This window comes from Oxyura jamaicensis, chromosome 1 (genome assembly GCF_011077185.1).
Source record: "Oxyura jamaicensis isolate SHBP4307 breed ruddy duck chromosome 1, BPBGC_Ojam_1.0, whole genome shotgun sequence".
In the NCBI taxonomy this organism is placed as follows: Eukaryota; Metazoa; Chordata; class Aves; order Anseriformes; family Anatidae; genus Oxyura; species Oxyura jamaicensis.
Genome location: NC_048893.1, coordinates 74,660,856 through 74,673,066, shown reverse-complemented (window position 1 = coordinate 74,673,066; position 12,211 = coordinate 74,660,856). Strand labels below are relative to the sequence as shown.

The 12,211-nt window shown below is 38.2% G+C and overlaps 2 protein-coding genes across 4 annotated transcripts in view; one reads left to right on the top strand and one right to left on the bottom strand.

The window, feature by feature from the left end:
* The window catches only part of SPX (spexin hormone), a 7,152-nt gene extending 5,910 nt beyond the window's left edge, over positions 1–1,242 (bottom strand). Inside the window, exons 1-2 of the mRNA XM_035311049.1 lie at positions 1,112–1,242; positions 140–220 (exon numbers count right to left, since the gene is read on the bottom strand). Of these exons, the coding sequence (XP_035166940.1) occupies positions 140–220; positions 1,112–1,117 (87 nt within the window). The 5' untranslated portion in view covers positions 1,118–1,242. The remainder of the gene's footprint in view (positions 1–139; positions 221–1,111) is intronic.
* A 6,972-nt stretch (positions 1,243–8,214) lies between these two features.
* IRAG2 (inositol 1,4,5-triphosphate receptor associated 2) overlaps positions 8,215–12,211 on the top strand; it is a 41,990-nt gene continuing 37,993 nt past the window's right edge. For all 3 annotated transcript variants that reach the window (XM_035310903.1, XM_035310906.1, XM_035310893.1), the window contains exons 1-2: positions 8,215–8,315; positions 11,030–11,649. In XM_035310903.1, coding sequence (XP_035166794.1) covers positions 11,055–11,649 — 595 coding nt within the window. In that variant the 5' untranslated portion in view covers positions 8,215–8,315; positions 11,030–11,054. The remainder of the gene's footprint in view (positions 8,316–11,029; positions 11,650–12,211) is intronic.

Genomic DNA, 12,211 nt, shown 5'->3' with positions numbered 1-12,211 from the left:
AAAAAAAAAAAAAAAAAAAAAAAAAAAAAAAAAAAGAGAGAGACATGTCAGCACCATGTACTAACAAGTACAAGTACTTACACAGCACAAACTGTGAGATTCAAGGATGCTGTGCATTCAGCCTGAGTAAGCCATTTACCTGAGGAGCACTCCAGGAGAAAGATATGAAGGACACTGCAAGGAACAGTGCCACTGAAGATGCTGTCAGTTTACGGAGTCCCTGTGTACAGCGAAGAACCACAAGACACAAGAAAAGGGTTTCAGGTCTGTAGATCTTCTCAACTTCAAATCTAAATGCAACAGTATTTCCAGTCCCTCCTTTCTCCCTGTCTTGCTGTCCAACCTCCTCATGCTCTGTGGCTATTTCAGCTTCAATACACAGTGATCTAACAGGAGGATGAACGTTAAATCAAACACTTTATTCTCTTTACTCATATTCGTTATAAATATTCCATACAGGTGAGAACTGCCATTGAGGTGAACGCCTTTTGTGCTTCTATTTACAAGGACACTAGATCCTGCAGAAATGAGAATAATGTGCAAACTAAGGGGAACTATGATATAAAATGTATCTTGATTTTACCACACCTGAAGACAGAAACTAGACAATAAGCATGCTATTCCAAACAAACAAACAGGGAAAGTAGATCACTAGTTCCTCAGGAAAGGAAGTTTTTAAACTTAACATCTTATTTGCATCAACCGCGATTACATACTTGTCATGAGACAGGCTTGCTTGATTCTTGGAGTTTGTTTGCTGATGCAGCACATGCAAATGAAAGTGTTCAGCATAAATCCTCTTTGCATATCTGTTTGTTTGCACAGACCATGTTACTATTCATGCAGTGGTAACTGTGATGGGCAACAGAGAGGATCTAGCATTATGATTCACAGTGTTTTATTTCAGTCTATTTTTGAGAGCGCATTTTGTTTATTTATTTCTAATGCAGTGGTTTCAAGCACACTGAACATAACTACATGTATATTTATCTTAGATTATATTTAAGTTAAAATTATTAACCCCCACTGCAGTTCCTAAAATATTATGTTCACATGAAAAATCTTGAATTGCAAACTAAATGTTTCCCAGATACCAAAAAGTCTCACTCACCTTCATACCTAGTGCAGTGGTGAATCTTCAGTCTTTGTTTCTTGGGATAACGTGTCACAATATCTCCTAAAGGTTTATGGGTACCTCTTTAAATCTTCAGAGTGAATGTCCCCTCCCCTTCTGTGGCAGGGCGGAGGAATCTAAAGGGATCTTTTGTCAGACCTGTAGATGGAGAAGTAGAAGGTCTGATGTCTCGTGAGGGAAACCTGTAATCTTGCAGGAAGTCAGTGAAGTGATTGAAAGATAGACGCACTTGGAGATGCACCCTATTAGCCAGGCAAATACTTTCTGAATACATCAGCACCAGCCCTGTGCATTTGCAATAAAATGTCACCTTCTTGCCAGATGATCAATAACAACGGCCAGAAGCAGATATTAATATGGATGATGAGTATTTACGTAGGATAATCTAACTTCAGGTTGTTAGTCATTTTGAAAGCTGGAAAAGGTAGTAAATTGCTCCCCAGTCATAACATGTCAACATCGAGAAAATGGTGACTTATCCAACGGTCACTAGTTTGAGATTGTTCCTAGCATACACTTGGAGGATGCAGTCTCTTGTTTGCTTCTCTAACAATCTCTTGCATATGGTTTTCATACACGAGTAAAAATACAAACCTGAATTAAATAATAGTAATTAAAAAAAATCCTTAGCCAGAAACACTTTGCTGTCTCGTGGATTGATTGGAGTAAAAGCCCAGGTCATGGGCTTGAATTGGTCAAGTAGTGGGGCAGTTAACAGAAGAAAGGCAGGAAGTGGAAATCAGAAAAGCCATTTCCATAAGCTACTTCTAAGTGATTTTTGTCTCTTCATAGTCATGGATAGTTGTTCTGGTCCTCAGGCAAAGAGCGAAGCATGCTTAATTCCTAGCTTTGCTTGTTGTGCAGCTACTGTTTTTATCTCTGCTTCTTGATTTTTTCCTTTGTAAAATGAGAGGAAGGGAAGCAAACAGGGAGTCAAAAATTTGTTGATTGGAAGACTGAACAACTACAAAAAACAATTAATCTGGGAGCCTCACAAACCAAACCACCTTGTTGTGTAACAAAAATACAAGTCATCCTATAGGTGTGACAAGCACATGCTCACGTATGTGGAGTCTGAATTAAGAGTGTGCAGGCAATGTTAAGGCTTGGTAGAAGCTTTTTCCTGAGATCAGGTGTCTGTGGAGACTGCTCTGAAGCACACTTACTGAAGATGCAATTACACTCCTTCTCTGGGGGGAATTTCTCTCTGTTCTGTGCTGATGCCAGACAGAATGGGTCATCCAACTTAGAGAACTCACATTAGCTACAACTCACTCTGGCATAGATGCAGGAACTGAAAGGGAAGTTTAAGTTTTGAACTCATGCAGCTCTCATTATGTTTGGGAACTGCCATTGTACCTCTGTCCTCTAAAAAGGCCATGCTATGATGCACCTTTATCCAGCAAAATGTATTCTACCTGCATCTTCTTCAATATGAAGTTTACATTTTCCCTGCTGTTTTCTTCTTGCTCTGACAGACCAGAGATATTTCTTGATGATGTTTAACCCTTAGCCTTAGAAGAGGGTTATGCATTGCATCCAGAAGACATTTAACAAGCAGAGGCTTGGAAAAGATAATGCTACTCACCCATCCCCTGTAGCTGCTTTGGAGCTTCTCTTTATGCACAGACCAAAGGGCTAGAATCACAAAGTACAACTGAGTCTGTGAAAATTAACCCCCCAAATTCAGCACTACTCACTGTAAAGTATATTGTCTTCACAATGGTTGTCCTTGTGCTAGAACAACCAGAATGTGTTTGGCACAGACAATAAGCCCTCATTCTCCTGCCACTGGAACGAGGCAAGTTAGCTGTGAAGACAACCAGGTCTTCTTCACCTGTTGGAAGTGGGGAGAATGGGAAGAAAATGGAAAGCATGGATAAATATTTATGTCACTACCACACTGTAGAAGAAAACTTTAGCCTTTCTTATCTTTTGACCACTTTCCAATGTCTTCAGCTGCTTGAAGTTGGTGTTGCTGGAGTTCTGCTCTCTCTTCCAAACTTGGCTCTGTGGGCAGTCCCACTCTTCTCCTTGCAGTGTCTGTGGCTTGTTTGAGGCTGCCCAGAGGGCAAAAGGGAGCTCAGCTGGATAGGTCAAAATCTGATCTGGCTTATTGTGGGATCAGGTGACCATCAGCTCAAGGACAAATGCAGGACCTTGACAGCATCCTCTAATTAGTCAAAACTGTTTTAATGCTGTCCTGTCAGGTGTCTCAATGGCATTAAAGTGTCTAAAATTGAAGGGTTTAGTTTCAGCCGGTAGCAAGAAACAGCATACCTTCCCCAAACAGTATCCAGGACACCTAAGACACTCATGCGGGTCTGCCAGCTGTGACTCAGGGCCTGCAAGAGACCCAAGCACTTGTGGAGAAGGAGGTGGGGGCAGACAGGATTCCTAGGGCACCTAAACTGTCACTATTTCCTTGTGACTAGGAACTGAATCACTTCTACAGTTTCCCTCTCTGTGAAGGGAAATAGGACCTCGAAGAGCATCCTCTGGCCTTAGAGCATCTGACATTAAGAGAGAAGGACTGAATTCCCATCTGGAGATGTCTGTTTCTCTTCATTGGCTTCAGACAGAGCCTAGACAGCTGGCATTTTACACAGACCACATCAGATGAAATGAACCCAATCCAAAATCAAATTTCCAAAGTAGTCTAAAATTAGGAACTTCATAATCCTTAATGAAAAAGTGTGGAAATCAGACAGGGACTAAAAAAGAAAGCTTTTTGGTTTCCCTAAATTCCTTGTGCCTTTGTGACTTAGGGCCCTAAATCCATTTAATTTTACTATGACCAAGGATTCTAAGTTGCTTTGGTGTTTTAAAAAAATGTATTTCAAAACCACCTCCTTGGAAGTAAGAAGTCTGTGTGCAGAACAAGGAACTCCAGGTATGTCAATTCTAATTAAGTTATTAAATTTTTAAAGACTGTCCTTCTCCCTTCATAGCTCTTTCTTGTCATGGTTCTATGAGAACTTTTCCCAGAAAACCACTTCTGGGATGGCATATGGGACACAATTTATTTGCAAACAGCAACAGAAGGCAATACTTTGTACATTATAAAATGCACATACTGAAGGTTCTTGCAATCACACACAAAAAAAAAAAAAAAAAAAAAAAAAAAAAAGGATTTATATAGGCATATATAAGCATATATAAGGCATATATAAGGCATATATAAGGCATATATATAAGCATATATAAGGCATATATAATAGTGTTATGGTTCATGACACACTGCAAAACTACAGCACTTCAGGGTGATAAGCTGCACACAAAACACTCATTCTCAATCCTGCCATTTCTCATCTGATTCATATAAATGAGGAAGTGGCTTTGGCATGTAATCAATACCTTAAGTGAGGGATGTAGAATGCAGCAGCTGTAGCAGCAGGATCCCTTATTAGAAAGAACATAACCTATGCTTATTCTTAAAGATGATCTAAAGGGCAGAGGCTGTTTATCCTGACACTGTAAATGATAAAAAGCCAATTTCTGGGAATGGCATTCAGTGCTGAGGTACGTGAAGGTTCTTGCATGGTGGAGATTTACCTTGTGGAGTCAAACATACATCACTGACTTACATCATGACCATGTGTTTTCCCAAACCTTTCCCTAAAAATATAGGCTACAGTCATTGTGCCTGTCTAATTTTAAACTGCTGGTAAGGTCACCAATGCTCTGCTGCTTGCTCTTGAGTAGAGAAGGTGTAGCTGTTGTGTGGAGGTGGTCATACGTCAGCCAGTACAATATCCTGATGATGTCAAGGTACAAATCCCCTGTTTCCATGACCCTTGTCTCTTATGCTTATTTTCATTTATTTTGTGCTTTCCTGCTAGCTTGTTAACTCTTTGGCAAATTCATCTCACTTCTGTCTGGCATGTGAACAGCATCTAGCACATTGTAGTTATGGCTTGTACATGCTAGTCTTAATATCTTAAAAGACTGAACTATTGTGTCAGAGTCTGCAAAACAGGAATTGCAGGCAAATGGTACTGTGCTTAACTTGCATTAAGGGAACTTAAGTTAGATTGAAAAGCAGGCTTTCTAATGGCAGCATAGTGAATTATAGATTGCCTTAGAAGGCTTTGAATCTATAATCACTGAGAAGATCAGAGAATAGATTAGCCAAGCCCCTGTTGGGACTAGTTGGTAAACTGATCCTGCCCATGGACAGTGTGATGAACTGTACAATCTCTGAACAACTTTGTTTGGTCCTGTTTTTTATGTATCTATCTGTGATCTTTCAAAGCCAGAATATCTTAAGGCATGATACCAGTGCTACTGTATGATTACTGGAGATGTTTTTCTTCTTTTCTCTAGACCTCACGAGAAGAACTATACTACAAACTACTTAGCTGTACTAAAAACTACTCAAGGTGGGGTTCAAGATGTAGAAAAGCCAGTGTGCTAGGGATTGTGTAAATGGCTCACAGAGTAGAGGTAACAGAGTCTTTGCTGAGAACTGCAGCGAGATGCTATATTCTGGTCCAGACATTGCTGTTCTCAGAAGTGTATTGACAAAATGCAAAAAAAATTCAAGAGGTAAAAGTTAAAGTTAAAAAGTAAAACTTAAAGATGTTATGTGAGGTAAGGGATATTTAAATGTATCAGGAAAGTATAGAAATCAACAAATATTTGAAAGCATCACAAAAAAGAGGTATTACTTCTGAAGCTCAGTGACCCATAGGATAGTAAAACATTTTTCTTCAGTGATAAAAAAGTCTGGGGCAAACACCAGGAAGAAGACACCAGCTGAAAAAGTTTTCTGCAATTTGCAAACTGGAAAAGAAATCTGACCATCTAAGTACAGGCATTTACAATGTCTATTAGCAGAAGCTGTACAGCTCTTCAGACCAGCATATGCATCTTGCAAAGCATACCTTTCTGTAACAACAGAAGCACCAAAGGCCAAGAAGTCATCTGACCTTTTCTTCCACCCCCATGAACTTGGCAAAGAGGATTTTTGTCTTTGTCAACAAGTTACCTAGAGGGCTACAAACTATGCTAAACATTACGCATGCAGTCATCTCGTCTTGGCTGAGTTGTATGTTTGTCATGGAGTCTCACCCATAGAGCTAGACAAGAAATACATGCTGTTGCTGAGCAGCTGGATGCTGACGTTTTGATGTAAACAGTGGATGGAACTGGGAGAGAAAAAAAAAAAAAAAGAAAAAAAAAAAGCAGGTCACAGGAAGAGCTGGAGTGATACTTGGACAGTCAGGAGTCAGACACTGAAACAGCCTGCTTCGTGTTTTTTACAAAGTACTCAGCCTGTGCAAGCACAGTCCATAAAATGTGCAGTCTCTTGGGCTTGTTTTCCTTACCAATGCATTGCAGGAGGGATGCATTTGGCAGGAGAGATGGGTTTATATGTGTATTTATATGCAAAGTGTATAATTTATGTAGAGAAAAATGTTGTTAAAGACAGAATGGAAAACTTCAAGAAGTATTTTCAAAAGAAGACAAGTAACTTACAAACTCTGCTGTATTATCATTTGCTATAGTTTGAAAATGTTTGTCCTCAATATTTGCCAATGTATCTTGAATATGACATACACCTAGCCCTTATATAGTACGCCAACAAGACTGTTAGGAGATTATTAAGAGTCTAATTAAACCTCATAGCCTGCAAGTGAAACACTTCTTCCAATCACCCTGTTTTTTACTCCACCCTTCTCAGTTTACATTGCAAGGACTACAGGAAAGTTGTTCACCTGATGCCTGCACTGTGCCTACTCTATGAGCTGTACAACAGCACCAATATCATCACCTGGAGGAACCTCCTGAGAAAAGGTCACTTGTTCCTATCAAGATATGAAAAAACATACATGCTATTTCAATTTGGGAGGTTTTTCTCTTCAAACTAGTAAGTTAAAAATCTTCCTGTGTGCATAAACCTCTCAAATATAAAAGAAAAAAGAAAGGAACAAGAGAAGAGATGCTCAGCTGGATTGGTTTGATCTCAGAAATCTTACCACTGCATTAATACCAGCTTTACTCCTGGAGAAAAAAAAAATAAAAAAATGCATCTAGTCAAAATGCTTACCCATCTGCTAGTGAAATCAGAACTGATTTTGTCAACACCTGGTCTCTCTGGCAATGCTGCTGGATGACAATAAATAAAAAGTGCCTACTTTTTAATTATTTAACAGTTTTCCTTACAAAAAATGGGAAAAGTCTTCCACATTTTGGGTCTTAACCACAAAGCATATGTGAGAGCATTTGTAATTTTCTTTTTTCTTTTTTCTTTTTTTCTGCGAGGTGCTAAAATAGCCTGTTGTAGACTGGGAGGTGGTGTTTCTTGAAGTGTTTCAGGTCTGAGGGGCTGAATGGTTAGTATACAGGGCAGGCAGCAATATTGCCTAAAAACATTATATTAGCCTAATTAGCCTATTCTACTTCCTTTTTTTTTTTTTTTTTTTTTTTTTTTTTTTTTTTTGTAAAGCATATATCTAAAGATCCACAGTGTTAAAATGCAAATTAAGTCATGACAAGTTTTTTAGTCACAGACCCAAAGACAGAGCATTCAACAACACAGGGAGAGCATACAACACAGAGACTCTTTAATAGACCATCAGCCCAAGATGTTTTAACTTCTGCATTCTTTCAAAAAGTGGCAAGAGCTGTGATTTTTTATATGATTTCTGGATTCTCTCCTCAAACTTTTACATGAGAAACTAGGTGAGATCTGCTGCTGCATGAAAGTTCACAGCAGCTGGAAAAAGTAAGAAAGAACTTCTAATAGAAGTGAGAAACATCCCAAAAACCTGAGAGCATACAGAGCAGTAAAATATACTGTTACTTTATTCACTATTTTTTGTTTGCTTGTTTTAAAAGGCGGTCAGTGTATGTGTGTGTGTGGTTAGCAGTGAAACTTCAGGATGCGCTGAAACTCCATACTATTCACTTAGCAAGTGCAGGAAAGCTACAAGAAAACAAGAGAGCTAGTAAGTTGGAGACTGATACTTAATTTACAGGTCATTACAACTAATTATCCATTAGCCCTAGAGCTGAGTGGCAGACAGCCACAGGTGTACCTTGTAAAGCTGATTTTCTAGAAATTGAACCCTCTGCTAGTTTTAGTATTAAAGTTTGTTCAGTTAGTCTTCCTTTAGAGGAATGGCTAACATATCCTTAATTATGTTGTGCTATCTCTATCAGACAGGAATATAAGGTATTTTTCTATGTGCTACTATGTTATTGTAGTTATAAGGTTTTGTACTTATATTTCCTTTTGTAACAGGAAAACACAGGTGATATTTTAAGAGTACTGTTAAAAGGGGTAATGTTCTTTATGATTGCTTATATTTAAAGGCTTTCATGTACTGAGAGGATGTAATTAAGTCTAACTGCAGTGTTTTTACCTTTTTTATTATTATTATTTTTAAAAGTATTCTGTATCTCATAGGAAACTCCTTTACTTCCTAGCATTTGCTTTTATGAACAAATCTTTCAAATCAACCATAATAATAATAAACAGCAGTCTTTTTTTCCCCCCTCTGTCTTCAAAAGATGTGCTTCATTTCTTACTATTGTTACTTTTTAAACTATTCCTGTGACCAAGGATGTGTTCATTATGGTAACTATATTTACCTGCAGAACTAACAGCAGAAAAATAAACTTGGGGATCTTGTCTATCTGTCTATAAAACTCAGCTTCTGGTGTGCAGAAAGCTTGTAGTAGACCATTTTTTGTAAAATATTTATGCCTGTTGGCAATCTGGACTCTTAAATACTTGCATGTGACTTTCCTTTTTTCACCACAAGATTATACAAGTGGCAACTCTCATGTTAACTGTTATGAAGCATGTTGCCATTTTTGAAAAAATAAATCAATTTCTTTGATAAGATGCCTTCAACCACTTTTTGCTATTTCTCTTTTCCTCTGCCTGAAAGAAAAAGGGGGAGCTAACTTTCGGGGACAGAAGAGGTTGATTCACTTGGTTTCTCGATGCTCAGGCTGAGTAAGAAGCTATGATTTGGTGAAGTCTGTATCCTTCTGGGGGCACACTGGTGTTTGCGCTATGCAGGGGGAAATCACTTCAGGTCAAGGAGCTCAGTGTTCTGCTCCTACAGGCAACCGTGCCAGTTGTGCTCATGCACACACACACCACCTTTTGAGCTGTAGTTGTTAAGCTGTTGTTTAGTTTTCCTTTCCCCCTCCTTTTGTAACAAAAAGCTGATCTGTGATGGTACCATTCCAAGAGGTTAGCTACATGTTAAACCTCAGCCTTGGAGTCTCTGGGAGCTGTTATTGCTGGTCATATAGGATACACAGACAGCATGTGCTGGGATCTTTACTGCTTTGTTTCATACTTTAAAGCAAACTTTGTGTGCACTTTTTTTTTTCTTTAAGCATTGTATGTAACCTTTATTGCAAGAAATGGTACAATGTATTAATAGTGCTGATGAGTTCAAAGTGATAGAGTGGTGGAAAGGTAGGTATGTAGCTGTAATGTTAGATGCAAAATATGAACTAAAATCTGATTCTAGGAAGCTTCAGCTAGACTTATCTGGTGCTATTTTTATCTTTTTATAATGCATCTCTAATAATGATCTAAATGTCATAGCTAACTTCTAATAGCATTGCTTGTTTCCCTCTTGTTTCTTTACACTTAGGAAGATTTAGAAATCTGTCAGAGCTCTGTTGGAGTCCAGCCAAGTTCATGGGCTGGTGGATGGCATCTCTTGGTGCTGCTGATTCAGCAAATTATCTTTTTTGGAAGAGGAACTGTGAAGGAAGTCCACAGTGGGATAGTGTCAGAGGAAAGCTCCCAGCTACTCAACTCAGAGAAGGTTAATGCAGGATAATGACAGAAATCTTGTTGAAACAAGGCTTTTAGCCCTTCAAAATGCAACTCCCATGATTTGGTAATGCACATGTGCATATCTGATCAGAAATATCACATCTGGAAAGATAATAAAATAATGAAAATGCAAATAGAACCAGAACACTTCTGTAGGGCATGTTTTCTGGGTAGTTCTTTGTGTGGTAGTGTGACAGCTGTAGTTGTAGTTAATTGGTAAAAGAAAACACAGATTCTTAGTTCTCTATTTTTGTGGGCTCATTGAAATGTTGAAATTCTTATGCTCGCTTTTCCTGCCTCCTGTTAACCCCCAGTCCAGTACCCACAAAGAGTAAACTCACAAAGGCAGACTAATATTTTCCTGAAAGCTAACTTCATTTAAACCTTAGCTTCTGAAACCTGTTGCAAGATGGTATCAAGAAAGCTGCAGCCTCAGAATACTTAAAATGACCTGTATGGCTGTGGCTGCAGGGTTTGTCTGAGAGGCTTCTGAACAAAAGCAAGAACTACTAATGCCTAAAGCTGTTGGAAGTACCTTGGGTAAAGAGCCAGACAGTTGCTGTTAGACACAAGCAAAAACCTGTGGTATCAGGAAGTATGTGACCAAAAATAATGGTTATGAAAGTTGTGTGGGTTTTTGCTGTTGGTTTGCTCTTTTAATTAAACTTCTATATTTAAAAAGCATATATATCTAATTTGGGATAAACTGGGCTGAGTAACTGTTGCTTATAGCTTACTTTAAGAAGATAGTCAACTGCTACATTGGAGAGAGAAGTTTCATTTATTTTTTTATTTTTTTACCCCTTCTTCTCTGGTATGGTTATTGTATTTAAGAATAAGCAGTGAAATTTAAAAAAAAAAAAAAAAAATCTTCCCCGCCTTGTTCAGATCTCTATCACTTCTAGTTCCCTGGAGAACTAAACACTGTGGCTGAAGGTTCCTGTCCAGTCTGTATATGGACCAAGGATTCTCAAATCACTTGATACCAAGGCTCCAAGCTGCGTGCTCAAAGGAAAAATTCTCACAAAGAAGTTGTTCATGATGATGTACCTGACTGTTTTGTTTGTCCCTGTTCTTTCCAGATACTTTGTGAGAGGGGAATTTATAATGTCTTCAGAGCATGGTGCTAACAAACGACATCATAACCCAGTGGACAGTATATGCAGAAAGATCAAATCTATCCAAATGATGGACCAAGTCTCTAATCCCACTTTACAGATACCAAAATTTCAGTCACGGAACTTTGACAGTCCACAGTGCAATATCAGAAAAAATCTAGAAGAAATACTAAAGAAAAGAACATCTAGAACTTGTGACAGTACTAGTCCATGCTTCATCAGTCCCAGCAGTGAAAGTGTTTTCTCTGCAGACTATCAGTTGCTGTCTCCTTGTTTTGGGGAGATCTCTGACAGCTGCTGTGCAAATGCTACATACTCAGTCATTAAAAGTGAAGAGAGGACCAGCAACCCATGGATGCCAGTATGCCCTATGGAGAACAGTTCTCCATCCTACTTCACATCTAGAGAAGCTAATGCCCAGAACCAGTGCTGTGCTTTAGCAAGTACTGAGTCTAAGGAGGCATGTCATGAACAGAAGTACCTTACATCAAGTCCACACTTACAGTTCTTCACATCTGATAAAAAGTCAGAAAGTGCTGTGATCCAGTCTGCTGCACCACAGAGAGCATCTCTGAATGAAAGAGGTAAAAATTCTTGAAAAAAACACCATTTAATCCAAAAGCCTAAACATACAAATATTAAGCATACATAAATGAATTTATTTATTCCTTAACCTAGTAAAAATATGTTAGAATTACCCCAACACAATAAGATTACAAATAGAACCGAGCAGAATCTTAATTTTCCCCTAAAGAATATTAATCTAAATGTAAGAAGTGAGGAAGTAGGCTTTTTTTAAAAAAAAAAAAAAAAAACTAAAACAAAACAAAAAAAACTTCAAATTTGCTGATTCTCTTTTTGGAGAGAGGTGGATTTGGGTATCAGTGTAGTCTGCTTTTAATGTAAAAAGATATTTCATATATATATACATTTGGCATGTTTTAATGTAATCTATGATATTTTTTTCTACAAAAAAAAAAAAAATCGTATTCTAGGTGTGGAGGAGAAGAAAGAACACATTATGTAGCTTTTACCTCAAGCAAAAGAAAAGCCAGAGCTCCCAAATGTGCACATCATGATGTTATGTGTTTGTTCATGCTATCACAGAAATAACACTGCAGTTAGAAACTATGGTGCATGAAAATT